Source organism: Rhinolophus hipposideros (assembly GCF_964194185.1).
Source record: "Rhinolophus hipposideros genome assembly, chromosome: 19".
Taxonomy (NCBI): Eukaryota; Metazoa; Chordata; class Mammalia; order Chiroptera; family Rhinolophidae; genus Rhinolophus; species Rhinolophus hipposideros.
Genome location: NC_138065.1, coordinates 2404664 through 2426149, shown reverse-complemented (window position 1 = coordinate 2426149; position 21486 = coordinate 2404664). Strand labels below are relative to the sequence as shown.

General features: G+C 55.9%; 1 protein-coding gene across 2 annotated transcripts; it reads left to right on the top strand.

Annotated features, from left to right (window-relative positions):
- Positions 1-239: 239 nt before the first annotated feature.
- CHRNB2 (cholinergic receptor nicotinic beta 2 subunit) lies at positions 240-20696 on the top strand. Of its 2 annotated transcripts, none has more exons than XM_081025185.1 (7): positions 240-396; positions 9375-9838; positions 11003-11148; positions 11324-11368; positions 11832-11941; positions 12777-13740; positions 16915-20696. In XM_081025185.1, the coding sequence occupies exons 2-7, from the start codon at positions 9766-9768 to the stop codon at positions 17083-17085; spliced, it is 1509 nt and encodes a 502-aa protein (XP_080881311.1). In that variant the 5' UTR covers positions 240-396; positions 9375-9765; the 3' UTR covers positions 17086-20696. The 2 variants fall into 2 exon arrangements, with proteins under 2 accessions (XP_080881311.1, XP_080881310.1); XM_081025184.1 differs by lacking the exon at positions 240-396 and adding an exon at positions 1112-1856 and having other exon boundaries at positions 8876-9838.
- The last annotated feature ends 790 nt before the right edge of the window (positions 20697-21486 follow it).

The following is a 21486-nucleotide window of genomic DNA, read 5'->3' as shown; positions in this document are numbered from 1 at the left end:
ACGTGACCTGCCTGCTCCGGCCTCTTTCACGTGACCTCTCCTTCCTTCCCGCCCCCTTGTTCTCGACTGCCACCCTCCACGTGACCCGAGGCTTCGGGCTCGCGGCTGTCAGCGCCCCAGTGCGTGTGTGCGTACGGCGTGCGTGCGTGCGTGCGACGGCCCTCGTCGGCGCTCCCCTGTCACGTGACCCGGCGCCGCGTGCTCCCAGGGGCTCCCCGCGCGGGACCTGTTTCCTGCTCTGGGCCCCTTTCCCCGCCTCCCCGGCGCGGAGCGCGGGCTGGGCGCTCGGTGGGCAGGGAGGAAAGAGCGACCGCCGCGGTGGCCGCTGTGCCGCCTTTATCCTGCGCCCCGGGCTGGACCTCGGCGTGGGATCGCGGAGCCCCTGCCCCTCTGCGGGTGGGCATCGCTGTCGCCACTGGATGAGGGGCGTGTGGCGGGGGAGGGGGCCCGGCGCCCGGTCCCGGGAGGCTTGGCTTCTCCTCGCGGCCCTACCCCCAGTTCGTGTGCGACCTTGCTTCCCTCGGTTTCCTCCTCTGTACAGTGACGGGCGCGGGTGATGCCTGCGTGGCCTTCTCCCGAGGAGTGGATGCGAGGAGGCCGCCAAGTGTCCGTCGTGTGATGCAGAGAGCTGCTCGGTTCTGCGGGCGGGGGCGCGGGAGCCGACCCGGGGCGCTTCTCGGACGCCCGCGGCCTGCACGGGGTTGGGGACAGGGCGGCCCGCGGCCCCTCGGCAGGGCCGCGGAAGCAGCGCGTCCCTAGTCCGAGCCGTGAGCCGCAGCCAGGCGGGAGGCCCGCGCGGGGCCCGGCTGCAGCCCGAGCGCGCGGCTGGCACCTCCGCGGTGGCCTCGGCCGTGGCCGGAGAGGACGCGGCGCCCCGGGCCTCGCTAGGGGGCACTGTCTCCAAGGACAACGCGGGCCGAGGGCCCGCCGCCCGCCCGGGGCCGCCGTCGGCGGTGGCACCGCCCGCTGGACGAGGCTGGGCCGGCCCGGCGCGAGAACCGCCGGCCAGGTTGCCGCGTGCCTCTCCCACGGCGACCGGCGCGCGTGAGCTTCTGTCGGAAGGCGGCTGCGCGCCCTGCTGCTGGGTGCTGGGCTGCGCCTGTATGTAGCCATGGCAGTTGATGAGGGCCCTCTCCGGCTAAGTCGGTTCTGGGTCTTTAACGATGAGTCAGACACGGTCCTGGGCGTCCCGCGATCGTTATGTCCTCCGAGGCCCCTGAACGGTGAGCTACGCGTCATCGTGCTCTGTATGTGCGCGTTAGTAGCGTAAAAGGCCGTGGGAAGAATTCTCATTGATGGGACACTTCTACGCCAAGGTACCTTGCAGGGATTTCTAAGCCCTCCTCCCCACCCCCAACATTGCAAAGTAAGCCTTGTCATCCGTTTGACAAGTGGGAAAGGGAATGACCACCCAGGGATATATAAGTAGCAGGCAGAGTTCCTGGGCAGCGTGTTTCCAAAGTCCATGCCCCTCTACCCCACTCTGCCTGCCTCTGACACTTTCTCAAGAGGTTTTCACGTGTCATTTGACTCCAGCCCTCCCCAGGAAACCTACAAACGCAGCCATTCGGAAGATCCTGAAGTCCATATTTCATAAAGGGCTTTAATTAGAATAAAACTATGTCATGAGACAGTCCCACAATGCTGCGCAGACTCCGAGTCCCCCAGTGAGAAAACGCAGAAGTCCCGGTCACTGGGAAGAGGTCTGCCTCTTCCTGTCTCTGCTGGTCTGTTCAGTGTCTCAGCTCTGGCTGGGACAGCCCTCTGGCAGAAGCTTATCCCGTGGAGTCATATCCGGTGTTCTGCTGAAATGTGGACGGACGGCCGGGGCATTCAAAATGGGAAGGAAGCGATGGGTATGTTCATTGAAATCTTGGGTGCTAGGGAAACAGCAGTGAATAAAATAAAAACCAGTGCCCTCATGGAGCTTACAGAGTGTTGGGGGAAACATGGTCAAGGTGGAGTCTACAAAGCCAGCTGACCCCTTAGATGTGAGAGAAGATGGGCAAGTAGTTACTGAGCATCTGCTACACGTGAGGCACGGGACGCAATGTTGAACGAGGCAGGCCCAGTCCGTGCCTTTTCTGTGCATTCAGCCCGGTAGGAAGCCAGACACTGCACAGACGTACACATCCAGGCACGTAATTGCAGCTGTGGGTGACTCAAGGAAGAAGGCGGCCGCAGATCTGGGCAGGTGTCCTTGGACAAGTGACGTGCTAAATTCTGAAGGATAAGTGGAATTACTTAAGAGAGGAGGAAGGGCTGACACTGTCCCAGGCAGAAGGGACAGCGTGCGCAAAAGTTTGAGGGAGGGCCGTGGCAAGTGGCAGGAATGCAAAGGCCTGGGTCTAGAATAAGGTAAGGTAGGCAGGGGTTAAATCTTGGCGGGTATTCAAAGCCAGGTTTGGGAACTTGGGCTTTATTTTAAGATCAAGGAAGATCACTAGAATTTTGAGAAGCTCTGCAATCCTGGGCAACCAGCAGAATGGGAGAGCTGAGAGAAAGGAGAGCTGAGTTTTGTGGGAAGGGTGAGAGTTGGGTTATGAACACACTGAGTGTGTGGAGGGAGGCCTATGTGGACGTTCTCCTGGAGACATCTAGTGGGATGTGGGTTCTGAGCTCAGGAGAGAGGCTGAACCATAGGTGTTCACTGCAGAGTTGGCTACAGCCATCCTCTGAATTAGACCATGAAGGGAGTAGCACAGCTGAGTGGAGAAAACATGGGGAGTCCAACAGAACTGGGCTTCTGATGTTTGGGCAAGTTCTTTAATTTCTGTGGAACTCAGTTTCCTTATCTGTAAAATGGACATGAAACTCTCGGCCTTGCAGAGCAGGTCATTGTGCCAGTTGAAATCAGATGCGTAAAATGATCAACACAGATGGGCACATAGTACATTGCTCAACAAATGCTAAATACCACTACTGCTACAATTAGTGTTACCACTACAAAGTCAAGGGGTCCTTAGCATTCAGTAGACATTTGGGGGGCTTTGCTATGTGTCAGACACTGGACTAGGAAGACAGACAAGATCCCTGCTCTCATGGCATTTACCTTCTAGTGTAAAGAGTCAGATACCAGATGAATGAATGACCAGAAGAATCAGACTGGTTCGTAGATGCCAGGAATAGAGTCATGTGGGAGAGGGTCACTGTGGATTACTTTAAGTCCAGTAGTTAGGGGGTGTCTCCCTAGGGGGGTGGTGTTTGAGCTGAGATCTGATGAAGAGAGGGCAGGCCTGTCAGGCGCTGGGCACGAGCACTGCGGCAGAGAGAGCAACAACCTCAGAAACCTTGAGTGGGGACCCAGGTGGCAGGCCTAGAAATAGGAAGCTAATGATACCCTGGCTGAGAGCAGAACCCCAGCTCTGCCAGCGGTTAGTGGGGTGACTTAGCCTGTGTGTACTTGAGTTTCCGCATCTGTAACATGGAGAAGATCAGATGGTACCTACCTCCTAAGGCTGTTGGGAGGATGAAGTGAGATGACTCATGAAAAGTGCTTAGAATGGTGCACATAGTTAAGAATGTGTGCGGTTCTTTTTTTTTAAAATAGAGGATCAGCGTGCCTTGAGTCCAGTGAAAGAAAAGAGACGGGATGCGGGGGTGGGAGTGGGGGTTAGAAGATGAGGCCAGTGGGAAAAAGCAGGGGCTGGATTATGGAGTTCATAGTCAGTTGTTTGAGTTTCATTCAAAGTACAGTGGGAAACCATTGAAAGATTTTAAGCTGTGAGTGGCATGATCTGATTTAAAACGTTCAAAGATCATTCTGGCCATGTATGTCAAATGGATTGTAGAGATTGTTTTTACCCCCAAGGGTCATGTGTTATCGGAGTGAGCAGCTGTGTTTGTCTGGGGGTGCAGCAAGTAGCCCCCCTGACTTGCTCCCACAAGCACAGCATTCTGTCACCGACTCAGCAGATACGTTCTGAGTGCTTGTGCTTTGCCAGGGATTGTAGTGGGTACTGGGGTGCAGAGACAAATAAGACACAGTCCCTGTGGGGAGTGCCCGGCATAGAGGGGGGCTCCTTACCTGACAGCTGCTACTCATTTTATCACTTTTTAAAAAAGATTTTATTGGGGAAGGGGAACAGGACTTTATTGGGGAACAGTGTATACTTCCAGGACTTTTTTTTTCCCCAAGTCAAGTTGTCCTTTCAATCTTAGTTGTGGAGGGCGCAGCTCAGCTCCAGGTCCAGTTGCCATTGCTAGTTGCAGGGGGCTCTGCCCACCGTCCCTTGCGGGACTCGAGGAGTTGAACCAGCAACCTCGTAGTTGAGAGCCCACTGGCCCATGTGGGAATCGAACCGGCAGCCCTTGGAGTTAGGAGCACGGAGTTAGGAGCCCGGAGCTCTAACTGCCTGAGCCACCGGGCTGGCCCCCATTTTATCACTTTTGTTGTCTTCTTACACCTGCCCACAGGAGCACGTGGCAATGGGTGAATTGGAGCCAGATACGATCCCCTGTAATCCAGTCCGTCACAGACAGCCATAGGGGTCAAGAAAGGAAAGGGCCGACAGCTGATGCGCGTCAGGATGAACTCCCAAGGAAGGACGCGAATGTGGGAGTTACTGAGGTGGAAGTGAGGGGGGCATTCTGAAAGAACCGAGTCCTAAAGTAGAAGGAGGTGGGGAAGAACGGCCCTGAGACAGAGGAGGAATGACTTAGGAGAAAAGAGCGGGGTGACCAGGCAGGGGCTCAGCATAGGCGGGATTGTGGAGATGCTGGCCATCGGTGCGCTAGCAGGCTGCCTGGCCTGGCCTGAAAGGAGCATAGGGAGCGACCAGGGGCTTCAAGCAGGCAGATGATGCCCTAGTCTGTTAAACCAGAGACAAGCAACCACTCCAGAGAGAGATTTTCATAAAAGAAGACTTTCACAGACTTCTTCAATCACGCAGCATCCACCAAAAGGGGGAAGTACTAAGTCCTGTCTACATATAAAGCTCCCTGTCCCTCTCAGAAATTTGAAATGCCTTTAAGTCACCCTTGTCTTACTGGCTTTCTCATCTTTCAAATCTCCGTTTTCCTCTGCATCCCCTCCGGGCACTCAGGCACTATTCCCCTCTCCCCCCTCTGTGCTTCCACGACAGCTCATTTACATCTGTACACGTGTAATAAGTCTGTGCTGCCAAACTGAGCTCCTTAATGGACGGGACTGGGGCTTTCTGCACCCTCAACACCTAGACCGTGGATACCCAACAAATGTTGATCTGCTTCTTGAAGGTGTGTCTTCTTCCTGCCTTTGACCCTTTCCCCCGGTGGCATGACTGCACACATTACTTCTCTTTTCCGTAGGCTTTTATTCTTCACTCCGTTCCTCGGTTCCAAGATTTCTTGAATTCTTCAGAGATTATTACATCGTTATGTGTGCACATGCCCTGGAGCTCATGGTGCAGATTTATGGCCACTTCCATGCAGTACAGGGCCTGTAGTCATCCCACTTCCTCTTCAGTCCTTCCTTTTCTGCTACTTATCCTGCTCTTCCTCTACAATCTTAGGAACCGAGGACACATTAAGTTGCTTTTAGCAAATCCTGCCCCATAGGGTCGGCGCCTGCACGACAGCTCCTCTGCTGTAGTCGTAGCCAGTCCAAACAACCAATCAGCCTGAGGGTCAATCCCTCCTATTGATATATAAACAGCAACCAGGGCTCAACTACCACAGGAGGGCACACACAACCCACACAGGGGACACACCTGGAGCACCTGGCTCAGGTGACTAGGGAGACTGTGCCACTGGGCCCAACAGGACACCTACTACATAAGGCCACTCTACTAAGACTGGGAGGCATAGCAGCTCTGCTTAATCCATAGAAACAAATAGGGAGGAAGCCAAAATGGGGAGACAAAGAAACATATCCCAAACGAAAGAACAAAAAAAAAAGCTCCAGAAAAAGAACGAAACAAAATGGAGACACATAATCTACTAGATGCAAAGTTAAAAGCACTGGGTATAAAAATGCTCAATGATTATCTGTGAGAACTTCCACAAAGAGATAGGAAACATAAAGATGGAGATAGAAAACATAACAAAGAACCAGTGAGAAATGAAGACTACAATAATTGAAATGAAGAATACATTGAAAGGAATTAAGAGTAGATTAGATGAAGCAGAGGATTTGGAATCAGCAATTTGGAAGATAAAGTAGCAGAAAACACCCAATCAGAAGAGCAAAAAGAAAAAAGAATTTTAAAAAATGAGGATAGTTTAAGGGGCTTCTGGGACAACATCAAGCATACCAACATTGCATCATAGGGGTGTGAGAAGGAGAAGAGAGCAAGGAATTGAAAACCTATTCTAAGAGATAATGACGGAAAATTTCCCTCACCTGGCAAAGCAACTAAGACATATAAGCCCAGAAAGCAGAGAGAGTCCCAAACAAGATGAATCCAAACAGGCCCACACCAAGACACATCATAATCAAAATGTCAAAGGTTAAAGACGAAGAGAGAATCTTAAAAGCAGCAAGAAAAAAAGTTAGTTCCCTACAAGAAAGCTCCCATAAGACTGTCAACTAATTTCTCAACAGAAACCTTGCAGGTCAGAAGAGACTGGCAGAAAATATTCAAAGTGATGAAAAGCAAGGACCTACAATCAAGATTACTCTACCCTGCAAAGCTATCACTTAGAATCAAAGGACAGATAAAGAGCTTCCCAGACAAGAAAAAGCTAAAGGAGTTCATCACCACCAAACCAGTATTACAAGGAATGTTAAAGAGATTAAGAAGAAAAAATATCAAAAATATGAAGAAGAAAATGGCAAATAACTACATATCTATCAACAATTACTTTATTTTTTTATTTTTTTAATCAACAATTTCTTTAAATGTTAATGGATTAAGTGCCCCAAAAGATACAGGGTTGCTGAATGGATAAGAAAACAAGACCCTCACATATGCTGCCTACAAGAGACTCACTTCAGATCAAAAGACACACACAGACAGAAAGTAAAGGGATGGAAACACATGTTTCATGAAAATGGAAATGAAAAAACAAAAACCTGGAGTAGCAATACTTATACCAGACAAAACAGACTTTAAAACAAAGGCTATAACAAGAGACAGAGAGACAGAGAAGGACCCAGTGATTCCATTCTGGGTATTTATCTGAAGAAACCTAAAACACTATTTCAAAGGGACACGTGCAGCCCTATGTTCATTGCAGCATTATTTACAATAGCTGAGATATAGAGGCAACATAGAGGTCCATCACTGGATGAGTGGATAAAGAGATGGAACATATATACAATGGACTCAGCCATAAAAAAGAATGAAATCTTGGCATCTGCAACAGCATGGATGGCCCTAGAGGGTATTATGCTAAGTGCAATAAGTCAGACAGAGAAAGACAAATGCCATATGATTTCACTTACATGTGGAATCTCAAGAACAGGATAAATGAACAAACAAAACAGAAATAAGCTCATAGATACAGAGAGCATTCTTTTTAGTTAATTCCTTCCCTTTCCATGTTTTTTTTCTTTTAAAGATTTTATTGGGGAAGGGGAACAGGACTTTATTGGGGAACAGTGTGTACTTCCAGGACTTTTTTCCAAGTCAAGTTGTTGTCCTTTCAGTCTTAGTTGTGGAGGGCGCAGCTCAGCTCCAGGTCCAGTTGCCGTTGCTAGTTGCAGGGGGCACAGCCCACCATCCCTTGTGGGAGTTGAACCGGCAACCTTGTGATTGAGAGGACGCGCTCCAACCAATTGAGCCGTTCAGGAGCTCAGTGGCAGCTCAGCTCAGGGTGCCCTGTTCAATCTTAGTTGCAGGGGGCTCTGCCCACCATCCCTTGGGGGAGTTGAGGAATTGAACAGGCAACCTTGTGGTTGAGAGCCCACTGGCCCATGTGGGAATTGAACCGGCAGCCTTCGGAGTTAGGAGCATGGAGCTCCAACCTCCTGAGCCACTGGGCCAGCCCTATAGAGAGCATTTTGATGGTTGCAGGATTGGGGGGGGGGGGTTGGGAAGGATGAGTGAAGGGGAGAGGGGATTAAGAGGTACAAATTGGTAGTCAATTTGTAGTTATGGGGATGTAAAGTATAGCATGGGGAATATAGTCAGTAGTATTGTAATTACTGTGTGGTGTCGGATGGGTACTGGATTTATCAGGGTGACCATTTTGTAAGTTATATAAAGGTCTAATCATTGGGTTGTACACTTGAAAGTAGCATAATATTGTATGTCAACTGTCATTGAAAAATAAAAAAATCTTTAATTTTACAATTAAAACAATAAGTTGCTTTTAGCTGAGCTTTTAGAGAGGACATTCCCCCTAAACATTAAAGGATATCAGCCCCTTGCCTTACTTTTTGAGCTCTCACAATGTGCCAGGCAGTGTGCTGATTCATGATCTAGGAGGAGGGGCAGCCACAGCCTTAGACTGATGGATTTACTCACTGGACATCATCTGGAAACATACAGCAGGGCACTTGACCTAGTCCTTGCTCAGGCATAGCTTCCTTGAGGGAAGCCATTTCTGCCAGACATTCAAAGTTAAATAGAAGGCGGCTGAGGGGTAATGGTAACAAAAGAGCCAAAGGAAGGCCCTGGAGTGTGGAGCATGGAAGGGACCGAATGTTCAAGGTTCTGAAAGACATTGCAAATAGTTGAAGTGTGGAGCTGGGGATGGCGGCCTAGATGAGGTTGAAGAAATAGGCAGAGCTGGAATAAGACACAGCCTTGATGTGTGATAGGCTGCTTTAGTCAGGAATCTTTTGGTGGAAAGTGACATAAATCCACCTAAGAAAAAAGGAAGCCTTTATTGGCTCAGAAGCTAAAAGTTCAGGGCTTTCAAGATCAAAGATGTCATTGAATTTTGACACCCCTCTCTTTCTCTCTCTCTCTCTCTCTCTCTGTCTCATCTTTGCTTTCCTTTGTGCTAGCTTAATTGTTGGGCTGGCTTCTGTGAACTGGCCCTCTGATCCCCGCGTCCCACAGAAGCCAAAGGCTGGAGGGGAAGGGAATGGGGGTGAGAAAGGCTGATTGATAAGAGCCCCTCTCCTCCCACTCTTCAAGACCTTCAAGGTTACCTTCTTTTCAGGCTATGTCCAGCAGTCCCCACCTTAGCCCCCCTTGGGGGAGGACAGGACGCTTGGCTTTCCAGGGGGTTTGTGGAGGTAGGGAAGGGAACAGGTGAGGGGACTCTGTCCCCAGACTCCAAAGCTCTTTGTTTCCTTAAAATAGTAAACCCGCGGCCCCCAGTCTCGGTGTCTGCTGCGTCCTCAGCCTTGTGGGAGGCAGGATTATTTAGGGTTGGTAAGAGAAAAACAGGAGGGCGGGTCCCAGAAACTCCTCCCGACTGCCGCCCCCTTTCTGGCCCTGGGTCCCTCTGTACCAAGCGGGTCCTGACCTCCGCGCCCCGCCTCTTCCCTCCCTTCTCAGACAACCTCCAGGTCTTGCCCCGAACTCCTCCAGCGTCCCGCGAGCCGCCCTTGCTCCCTTCACACACACCCTGACTGAGCAGCACCGGCAGAAGCACCCCCCCCCCCCCCGACACCCCTTCTTTCTGGGACCCGGCGCTTCCGCCTCCGGGGCGGAGCCTCGTGCCGTCGCCGTGCCGACTGTGTCCCTGGCTCGGCCGCCGGGAAGCCTCCGCCCGCTCCGCGCGGGGAAGCGAGCAGCGGGGCCTTCCGCGGCCGCTCCGTGCGCCCCAGGACCGCCCGGCCCGGTGCCCAGCGCCGCGCGGCGTCAGCACCACGGACAGCGCCCCGCCCGCGGCCCCCGCCCGCCGCGCGCTCCGGGTCCGCGCGAGGCCGCGAGCGATGCCCGCAGCATGGCCCGGCGCCCCGGCCCCACGGCGCCGCTCCTCGGCCTCGGCCTCGGCCTCCTCCTCGGGCTGTGCGCAGGTAACGGCAGGTCACCCCGGTCAGGCGCAAAGGTGGACGGGAGGCATCCCGAGAGGTGAGGGAGTCCGCCCGGGGTGCAGGGAGCCACCCTTGGGCCTGCAGGTGGCCCCTGGGAGGCTGAGCCGGGAGGAGGACCTACTGCGTGGTGCAAGGAGGGGACAGCACCCTGGGCAATGGTGGTGGGGACGGTGGGGGCAGAGAAGGAAGGAGGGAAAGCCCCAGGCCGGCTAGGGAGGCAGCAGGGCAGACTCCAGGGCTGCCATCTGACTCCTTGCGAAACATTATCTCCAGAATCCACCCGGGTCAGCACCTTCCTTGGCTCTCCATCATTTCCCGCCCCCCACGTTAGGCTTCTCATTCTGGTCACTCCACAGGGGCAAGACAGGAGAGGAAGAGAAGTGACTTTTGAACTGTCGTGTAGGGTGGGACAGGGGACTTGGAAGGGAAGAAGCTGTGCCAGGCTGGGGGCCTGGGAGGAGCTCTCTGGGGGGCGGGGGGGGTGTCTGTCTGCACAGAGTTGCAGAAGGAGATAGAGTGCATGAAGAGCAGCTGCCAAGGGAATGAGCCTTCCATGCCTGCATGTTATGTCACGGGGCTTGGGGGCTGCTCCTGTACACGTGGAACTTGGGACCAAGTATGTGCCCTGACCCACAGATTAGGCAGCCCAACTCTTCTCCTCCAACCCCGTGCCTTTGAGGGTGGGGTCACCGCCACAGTCACATGAGGGGGCACATGATGTGACTTGCACACAGATGGGCATTGACTGAGGGGGAAGGGTGTATGGAGGGACGTGAATAACTGTTCCCCTTCGACCAGCCCCCAAAATTATTCCTGAAGTGTGAGTATCTTCTAGGAGAAGCCACAGACACAGAATTCTCAAGTATGTTGAACGCACGCTCTGAGAACTTGCAGGAAGAGCAGGTCCTGCAGAATGGGTTCTTAGAAAGCATCTGTGTAGGGCTGTCTGGGCTCCTTGGTCAGCGATCTCGGGGAGAGGCTTCTCAGTGGGGGGCCTCCATGAGGTAACCTGAGCATTTTGCTGTGTCCTTGGGAATGGAGCTGTGCGAAGCTACAGGCTCCCGTGTGGCCCGGGCTGTCCCACTTGCCCAGGGAGAGTGGGGTTCTTGCCGACTTACTTCCCTCCTGCCCCCACCCCCTGCTCAGGAGTCTGGGGTACAGACACAGAGGAGCGGCTGGTGGAGCACCTCCTGGATCCTTCCCGCTACAACAAGCTTATCCGCCCAGCCACCAATGGCTCTGAGCTGGTGACAGTCCAGCTCATGGTATCACTGGCCCAGCTCATCAGTGTGGTGAGTGGGGGTCCCAAACTCTCTGTCCAGCTACGAAGTCAGCACAGCCAGAATGTATTCATGTGTGTGCTTACGCCGCCGGTGTTGCCAAGGCTCGCGAGGTGTGGGCAGGCCGTGGGTGGTGGTGGTGGGTCCACAGGCTGGGGTTCTCAGCAGCTTCTCTTCTTCCCTTCAGCATGAGCGGGAGCAGATCATGACCACCAACGTCTGGCTGACCCAGGTTAGCGCTCTTCCCGCCCACAGCCCCCTCTCCTCATTCCTGCTTTTCTTTCCTTCCTTGCCCCGCCCTTCCTCTCTCTCTCTCTCTCTCTCTCTCTCTCTCTCTCTCTCTCTCTCTCTCTCTCAATTTTCCCTCTTTGAATAGCCCCAAGAGAGGCAGAAAAGTATAGACTCCGCAGTCCTAAATAACCGCATTTGAATCATGGTTCTTCCACTCAGCAGCTCTGTGACTTGAACATGTTCCACTCTGCAAGGTCCACTTTCTTCTTTGTAAAATGTACATTCTGATACCTTGGCTTAGCTGTGCAAATGAAATGAGAGAGTATTTCATGAGCCACACGGCTGGGCAGAGAAGTCACTGTGGGAAGGTGATGGCTTTTCAAAGCTTCCTCTTGTCCCTACCCTTGACCTTGAGCCCCTCCCAGGGCAGAGGCTGGTCCTCCCTCCCTCTCTCCCTTTCCCAGGAATGGGAAGACTATCGCCTTACTTGGAACCCTGAGGAGTTTGACAACATGAAGAAAGTTCGCCTCCCTTCCAAACACATCTGGCTCCCAGATGTGGTCCTATACAACAAGTAGGTGCCCTTGGAGCAATGGCCAAGCTGGGGGAGACCATGGGAGCACTCAGGGAGGGAAGGGGTCTTGGGGAAAGTAAATTAGCTTATGCTGCGGGGAGAGAAGGGACTTTTCACTGGCATCGATGCAGTCACTCCCCAGACAGACAACCCAGGCCAGTGAGGTATAATGTGGACAGCCACGGTGACTGGGCCCACGGCCAGCCCTCTCCCAGCCAATCGGGAGTCTCAGTGTGTGGAGTTACAGTGGATACAAAGGATTGACAGCCCCCAGTGCCTAGGCCAATTCATTCAAAAAGAGGCTTTCCTGCAGGCTTGGACGTGATCGAAGAACCTGGAGGTCCCAGTTTCTCCTCCAGGTTCCATCCCCTCTCCTGAAATAATCCCTTTTACCTCGAAGATCCCAAACCACTAGTGGGACCACCTCCTGCTCCCACCTGCCTCTGTCCCCCTCCATTGCCTGGGGCACCTCACTCTGGCCTCCCTGGCGCCCAGAACTTCCCCACCCTCATGTGAAGCAACCAGCTTACACACTGCGTGACAAGTAGCAGCGGTGTGTCCCCACGCCTGCCCTTCATCCTCCTCTTCATCGCTGCAGGGTTTCACAGGCCCGCGCACCAGGACACCTTTTCTCCCCCACAACCCACCCAGGTCCCCTTCTTGCTCAATTCCCGCTCCATTTCCTTATATCCCGGGATGGTTGCGCTCAGACTTGGGTTTCCCGTCACACGTGTCCCTCTGGCGTTCCTGTCCTCTCCTCCCACTCGGGGCTGGGTGGGTGGGTGGGGGTGGAGGAAGTCTTGGGCCAGGGCTGACTGTGCCGGCCCCTCGGCAGCGCTGACGGCATGTACGAGGTGTCCTTCTACTCCAACGCCGTGGTCTCCTACGACGGAAGCATCTTCTGGCTGCCGCCCGCCATCTACAAGAGCGCCTGCAAGATCGAGGTGAAGCACTTTCCGTTTGACCAGCAGAACTGCACCATGAAGTTCCGCTCGTGGACCTACGACCGCACGGAGATCGACCTGGTGCTCAAGAGCGACGTGGCCAGTCTGGACGACTTCACCCCCAGCGGCGAGTGGGACATCGTGGCGCTGCCGGGCCGGCGCAACGAGAACCCGGACGACTCCACGTACGTGGACATCACCTACGACTTCATCATCCGCCGCAAGCCGCTCTTCTACACCATCAACCTCATCATCCCCTGCGTGCTCATCACGTCGCTGGCCATCCTGGTCTTCTACCTGCCGTCCGACTGCGGCGAGAAGATGACGCTGTGCATCTCCGTGCTGCTGGCGCTCACCGTCTTCCTGCTGCTCATCTCCAAGATCGTGCCGCCCACGTCCCTGGACGTGCCGCTCGTGGGCAAGTACCTCATGTTCACCATGGTGCTGGTCACCTTCTCCATCGTCACCAGCGTGTGCGTGCTCAACGTGCACCACCGCTCGCCCACCACGCACACCATGGCGCCCTGGGTCAAGCTCGTCTTCCTGGAGAAGCTGCCCGCGCTGCTCTTCATGCAGCAGCCGCGCCACCACTGTGCCCGCCAGCGCCTGCGCCAGAGGCGGCGCCAGCGCCAGCGCGAGGGCGTCTTCCTCCGCGACGCGCCCGGGGCCGACTCCTGCACGTGCTTCGTCAACCGCGCCTCGGTGCAGGGCGTGGCGGGGGCCTTCGGGGCGGAGCCCGCCCCCGCCGCCGGCCCGGGGCGCCCCGGGGGGCCGTGCGGCTGCGGCCTCCGGGAGGCGGTGGACGGCGTGCGCTTCATCGCGGACCACATGCGGAGCGAGGACGACGACCAGAGCGTGAGTGGGGCTGGGCCTGGGGGGGACCCCGGGACCCGGAAAGCGCACAGCGAATCGGAGGCTGGGCTGCGCCTGGGCGGTGGGCGTGGGCACCGCTCCCGGCGCTCGGCCGCCGCCTAGCGCTGGAGAAGGTCCAGGGGGACCTTGCGGCTCCCTGAGGACGGGCCTCGGGACGAAAACGCCCCGGGTGGGGCAGCGTTAGTGTCGGCGGGGCAGCCAAGGACGGCGCCGGCCCCTTCTGGGTTGGCAGTGGGCTTGTGGCCGCGGCCCCAGGCGTCCCTCCCCGCCGCTTCCATTTCCCAAGTCCAATTTGTTAATGTTCAGCTCTTAGCACACAGAGTCCTTTGTGCGCCCCACGGGGGCCAAAATTGAGGACAGTGGAAGGGGTGTGTGGAGAGGGGAGCGGTTAGAGGTTCCACGTGCCCGCTGGTGGCGGAGAGGACAGTCCCAAATCAATACACTGTGCGTGCGCTTCTGGGTCCCGGGGGCAGCGGCCTCGTGAAATATTCATGGCTGTGCAGGCAGGTGGGGGCGAGGGATGCCGAGACGCGCCCCTCGGCTTCCTGCACGTCCGGCTTTTGCTGTGGCAGCTCCCCAGAACGGGACTCCCTTGGTTTCCGCACCTGGGAGCCGAGTAGGATGAGTTGACATCCCCCCACTTTGGGCGGTGACTGGCCCCGCCCCGCGCTGTCTTCCGGTACCGGGCCAGTTCCCGGCGGCGGCTCAGCGTTGCCATGGTGACTAGCGACGTTTCCGCTGGGACGCTGCCATTCCGGTTTGCGGGTGAGGAAGGGCGGGCTCCTGCACCGCTGTTTGGGGAGACGGGGAGGGGGACTTCCGAACCTGGCGTTTCTGGTCCCAGGAGGGCAAGACGTCCGGCTGCAGCAGGTCCTCATGGAGGAAGAGGGAGAGCGAGGCTGGAAGAGCCGGCAGAGGCCAAGTGGGAGACGCGGGCGTGGGCCGGAGGGGCAGGGGCTCAGCCAGCTGCGTCACGGCCCGCCTCCCCCGCGGCAGGCCACTCGTGTCATGTGCATTTCCTGAGCTAGCAGGGTGCGGAGGGTGCAGTGACCTACTTGGGTGCCTCACAGGCATCTCAAACGTGTCCCAAACTGAAGGCTGCGTCTACATCCCCACCCACCCCGCGCGTCTTTTAGTAGATGGCCTCACCTTCCAGCCAGTGGTTCAGACTAAAAACCTGCAGTGATGCTTCACGTCTCCCTCTCTCTCTTACTTCCCCCACCATCCACATCACCAGAAGTCCTGAGCTGTGAGCACAGCCTCCAAAATAATCCTCAGCTTCACCCATTCCTCACCCTCCCCACGCCCCCGCCCCTCCCCCGCTGTAGGCGTCCGTCAGCTGGTGCTTGGACCACGGCAGAGACTCCTAATGGTCTCCTGCATTCAGCTCCTGTGCTTCTCCATCCAAACAGACAGCGTCTCCCCTCACCTTGTGCCTTCTGCCCATTCATTGCTCAGCTCCCTGTCTTACCTGCTTGACTGCCCTAAGCAAGCTAAGCTCTTTCCTGCCTCTGGGCTTTTGCACATACTGGTCTCTGCCTGGAATGCCCTTCTTTGTTTCCTTTTTACAATTATTGTGATTAATGTAAATTTTTGATATACTGTTGGAGAGTACGTTGCAGACGTTGTGACCCTTTATCCCAAATACTTCTGTGTGTCTCTCCTACGAACAGGACACTGTCTTGCATAACTCAGGTTCGATGATCAAATCAGGAAATTTAGCATCAATGTCTAAAGTTCATATTAAAATTTTTCCAGTTTTCTCAGTAACGTCCTTTGTAGCATAAGCCCCACCACAACCGAGGATCTGAAATGATATTCAGTTGTCCTGTCTCTATCCATTTAGTTTCTATCCATTTAGAACTGTCCTTCGGCTTTGTCTTTCATGGTATAAACATTTTTGAAGGGTACAGGCTGGTGGGAGGTCCCTCCGTTTGGGTTTGTCTGATTGTTTCTTTCTTCCATCTATTCCTGCCACAGCTGGCTCCTTCTCATTTATCAGCTGTGACTGCAAATGTCACCTCCTCACAGAGGCCTTCCCAGACCATCCCCTAAATCATATCTCCCCCCCATGTCTCTATCTCAGTCCTTTGTTTCCTTGTAAGCCCCCTCCAGGGTGTAATTCTTTTATTTTCACTTGTTTTGTATCCATGTCCCTCTGCAGACTGTAAGCCTCAGGCTGTGTGTGTCTTGCTCTCCCTGTGTCCCCAGTGCCAGCATGATGCCAGGTCCACAGTAGGCACACATGTGACACGAATGTGTCACTATTCAGCAGCTGACTAAATGACAGTGCAGTTGCCTCCTTCCCAGCCCCCTGCTGGCCAGGCTGCAGAGCAATACCATGTGCTAAGGCCCAGACTCAGGCTGGAGTGGGGGGCAGGGCTTCGTGCAGACTCTGGAAGGGCTCTCAGACCCACACAGGTCATTGTCCTTAGCACACAGCTGGGACCCAGTCCTCACCCTCGGGCCTGCATGCTCCAGTGCTGCTTGTCAGGTGAGGTGCAGAGACAGCCACTCCTTCACGAATGCAACACCGGCACTCTGGGTTCCAGATGCTGGGATTACAAAACGAATCTGACAGGGTCCTTGTAGTTTAGGAGCTTGTCGCGGGGGCACAGGGAGGACAGACACGCAAATTGAAGTGATAATACAGTGCAGTAAAAATACTGCCATAGAAATGTGTACACAGTGCTGGAGGAACCCAGCATTCATTCTGACCAGGGGGCACAGAAAAGCCTTCATAGAAGAGTTGGCATTTGATTTGGGCTTTGAAGGATGTATAGGAGTTCACCAGATAGAGAAAGGGAGGACTGGAACTCTACACAGAAAGGAAACCCAAAGGCACAGAGACCTGAGAGGACACATTGGGGCTTGGTAAGTCTGGGTTACGGCATGCTGGAGGATAGGAGGCAGGCTTATATTGTCACGAGTGAGTTTTGATCCCAGATTTGGGAGTTTGCATGGTCCTGAAGGCAGTGGGGCGTGGAAGGCTTTACAGCAGGCCGGATTGGAGCCCTGCTTTGGAAAGGTCACTCTGGGATCCTGGAGAGAGAGCAGCGGTGTGTGTGTGTGAGAGAGAGAGGCCTGCTGATATCCACGCCACTCCCATCGGGCATCATGTGACTGATACCTGGGCCTCCTTTGTCTCCTGTCCAGGTGAGTGAGGACTGGAAGTATGTCGCCATGGTGATCGACCGCCTGTTCCTCTGGATCTTCGTCTTCGTCTGTGTCTTTGGCACCATCGGCATGTTCCTGCAGCCGCTGTTCCAGAACTACACCACCACTGCCTTCCTGCACGCAGACCACTCGGCTCCCGGCTCCAAGTGAGGTCCCAGCTTCATGCTCCTTCAGCCCCTGGCGCTCTGTGGTACAGCAGTTTCCGGTGGAGGAGGAACGATGAGCTACCAGGAAGCGGGGCGCTGCCCCCAAAGATCCACGCTTTCATGTCACCCGGAGCCCTGCCCCACCCTCGGCCCACACACAGCCAGCGGCCCCGCAGGCTGGCCCAGTCGCTCTCCTTGTCTCGTACCCACCCCAGTAACCGTGTTGCTGGGGGAGGATGAAGGCCGAGAAGTGGAGGACGGACGTCTTGTCGGAGTCTTGCGGCCTGAGGAAAGTGAAAGGGAAGGGCCGAGAGTGGACAGTCTCATCCACTGTCTCCACGGCATGGCAGAGGGCAGGAAGGAGGAGAGGCAGGGCCAGGGGCTCGGACTCTGTGCCGTGCTGGCCTGACACGATGGCAGCTCAGACGGGAGCAAGAGGAGAGCGGCCCGGGTGACAGCCGTCTGCCCTGCTCCCATGGACAGCAGCTAGGCTGGGTGGGCCTCACAGCAGGTACAAACTCCTGCTGGAGGGACAGCTGGAGCTGTGGTCAGACTCCTGTGGGAAGCTGCCAGCCCCGTGCCACAGCCCCTTTTCCTAAGAGGCCCAGGGCCCAGCCCAGGGGCCCTCCTCTTGGTGAGGAAGTCTCTCCCAGACTTTCCTCTTCTTGTTTGGCCAGGGTGTGGTGGGCAAGGCTGGGTACTGGGAGCCTCTGAGCCCCGAGTCTCTGCGTGACCCGCATGGAGCCTGAGGTCTGAGTACTGGAACTGTGTGACAAGGGCAAGTTCACAGGTTGGTTTTACCCCCAGTTGAACTGACCGGTTGCTTGAAGGAAGTAAAGGAAGGATGTCAGCTGTAAGCAGACCCAGCCTTTTTGCCCACAGTAGAGCTGGCTGCCAGGAGAGAAGAGAGCCGGTGATGGAGGCCAGCCGGGGTGGGTGGGGGCAGAAGGGTGGCCCCCCCCACTGCTCTGCTCTGTCCTCTTTGGGCTCCGTTCTGCACTGCCAGTGGCTCCCCCGAAAGCATGCCGTCCTGTATTCTGACACTGCTCCCAGGGGGCAGCTGGAGGCCACCTGGCCTGTTATCCCAGGAAACAGACCTTATGGGATCTCTGTCCCCGCCCCCGCCACGTGACTGACTCTGATGTATGGTCCCAGCCTGTGCTCAGTGCCTGGCCAGCAGGTGGCAGGTCACAGACGGGCCAGTCTGCCAAGTGCACCGAGGTGCCTGCCCGACAGCTGTTCTCTGGAGCCCAGCTGGACTCCAGCTCCTCCAGGCACAGCAGAGGTTGGGGTGCAGGTGGGTGGGAGGACACAGAGTCTGCAGAGCACTGCACAGGGATCAGTCTGGATTCTAGTCCCAGCTCTGCCACTCACTCAGCGAACTTGAGCAAGTGTCTGCCTGGGGCCGTGATGCCCTCTTTATGGATGGCACCACTGTGAGGATGTAGGGTTTGTGAAAAAGCCCCGTGCTCGCCCTAGCACAGAGTACATGCCCCACGCATGTGGAGGCTCAGAGGCAGGCAGAGCCGGTGGCAGTGGGGTGTCCTGTCACATCAGTCTCCCCCAGACCCTCCCTTACCTGAGCAAACCAAGTCATGCCGACAGGACCTGGATCTGGGGGAGCCGAGAACAGGAGGGGCTGCTCGGTGAGTCTGCGGGCCGGGCTCTCTCAGGAGCATGTTCAGTCGTTTCGCGCCATCTGGCCTTGGCCTTGGCCTTGGCCTGCCTTGGTCAGCTCCTCCCCGATGCAGCTGTGTGCCAGGACCCCAGGCCGACCTATCCTTGTACTGGTGGTAGAAGCACGTCACTGGGACGGCAGCCAGCAGCGGTGTGCGATGTCCCTAGTGCATTTGCCCGCCTGCCAGAATGGGCTTCTGGACATCTCTTCTGGGGGGTGGGGGGGCAGTGTCTGGGCTTCATGGAGACTCCTAGAACAGCAAATGGAGAGCTGCCTGCCTTCTACCTGCACCCACCTTGAACGCAGCCCTGAGGAAACATCCCGAAGCCTGGAACAGCAACTGGAAAGGAACCCTCCCTCTGAAGAGTGGGGCGCCAGCTGAGGTCCCTCCTGCTGTGGGCTGTATTTGCTTTTAGTACATCCCGCACCCGACTGTTGTCCAAGGTCGTCAGCAGACGGCACTAGAGGGGCTTAGCCAGCCTGTGTCCACATCCTGTCCAGGACCCATCTGACACAGGAGGAAACCGAGGCCCGGAGACTGTTTGCTGCCTGACGTTGGATAGTACCTAACTCTGAACTTGTTCACCCTCATCTGTAAAGGGGGTGACAGCGGGCTGAGGGCTGGATGCAGGGTTCCAGGGCAGTGCCATCCCTCCATCTCCGGGTTCAGCCCTTTGGGGCCCTCCCAGTATGGAAGGGAGGGCAGAGGTGGAGGGTGGAGGGCTCCACTGCGCCAGCCAGGTGTTACCACGAGTCCCGGCCAGGGAAGCGTTGGAGAACCGAGTCTCTTCCACTCGGATCCTGCCCTTCCCCCGGTGTGGTGTTCCCTTGACCCCTTGTGGTGGGGTCGTCTCTGGAGAGAGCTGGGTAGCCAGCTCAGCACTGCGCAGGATCGGAGGCTCCAGAGGGAGGTAGAGACGCTGGATTGGAACCCAGGTGGGCGAGGGGGACCGTGAGAAACCGAGCCGGGGTGGTCTCCATCGGGAACGGCGAGGCCACAGGCCATCTGCTAGCCGTTTTCATCTGGAACTAGGGCCTGCACAGATGCTCCGCGTTTGCCAGTGGGCACTGCAGCAGGAGGAAGGCGGTGTGCTGGCAGTGGGGTAGTTAATACTGGCACAGCTGGTACTAAGTTAGGGAAAATGTAACAGCAAACAAGACACGGGAAGCCCCCAGCTGGCCTTTTCTGAGAGGGCGTGTCTGTGGGAGAAGGTCCCTTCTAAAGAAATAGGGAGTGCTCTGTGGAGGTTTGGGGGCTTTGACCCCCTTTCTCGGTCTCCCCCCAATTCCAGGAGTAGTTATTTCCTGAGGGCCCGCTGTGTGCCTCGTATTTCAGATGGCTGTTCCTCACAACCCTGTTGACAGAAGACAAAAGCAGGCTCAGGGAGGCCAGCTGGGAGCCCCGCTGCCCCGAGTCCACACGCTCGCTGTGGCCTCTGGAGGTGGGAGGAGCATGACAGGCCTCAGGGTCTCCTCTGAATTCATTCCCCAAGCCAGAGCTGGCCGGGCCCGTTCCCGCCGCTGTCACCCTCTGCTTCAGGCCGAGTTGGGCTGGTGTCCGCATCCTGCACAGCCCCCCTGGGGCCAGCAGCCTCCCACTCGCCCACCCAGACCAGACGGGAGCAGCAGCCACCTTTTAATGTACATCCCAGCAGGTCTGAGGTCAGCAATAGTCACGTGGTTCCTAAGGGACTGCAGGTGGAGGAATCGGGAGGCCCTCACTCGGTGCCCCCTTCCCCGCCCCTCACCATGGCCTCCATCGTCTGTGTCCCTGGAATATTTGCCCTGGTCTAGCACACTGCAGGCCACTCGTTAGGAACTCAGGATTCGCGTAAAGAAAAGTTCCCAAACAAGTCTTGTCTGTTATATTGGGGGGCAGGGGGACCCTCATGGGCCAGGGTTGGCACATATGGGGAATGCTGGGGAAACTGCACTCGTGAGAGGTTATAGACGTCACAAGAATCTAAAGAAAAGGTCAGTGGTAACAGTTCAGTTATTGTGATTTGTTGCTTAAGTCCATTCGTTAGATGGAGGTGAAATGGCCGAATGGCTGGGCCTGTACTAGACAGAGCCCTGAAATGGCTCCTCGGAAGGCCCCTCTGGAAAGGGACCTAGAGGACAGGGAGAGCTGAGGACCAGTGTCCCCAGGGCAGGGATGGCCGGGGCCACCTCACAGCCCTGCACCCGGGGAAGTCAGGGCTGTAGGGTGCAGAGGCCAGACCTGCTCCCGGGACACTGGTTTGATCTGGGCCCCAATTCTGGAAACGGGATGAAATCCTGGGCCTCCTCCGTGAGATGCAGGGTGAACAGCATGTGAAACGGGATGAAGACAGTCTGGCTTCCCGCTCTCCCCTCACCACCCCCAGGAGGCTGGTGGGGAGCACGGCCTGGTTCCCTCTGCAGACATGCTGGGCACTCGCCACAGGCGTGAAGGAAACTGTCCACCTTCTAGAAGGCCTGCTCACCACATCCTCCCCCCGTGGGACCAGGAGCTGCCTGAGAACAGAGGGACAGGCGCTTCAGCTGCCTGGTACATCACGCAGGCAGACACACTATCCTTCCGTCTTTAAAAAACTGTCCAGCTCACTCAGCACCATCTCAACAGACTGTGAACAACACCCAGAGTTCTGGTCCTTACTTAATGCGCCCCCAAACACGTCACTGGCCCTCCTGGTCTCAGTTGTTAACATCCGTGTAACGGATGAGGAAGGAGGCCTTGTTTTGACT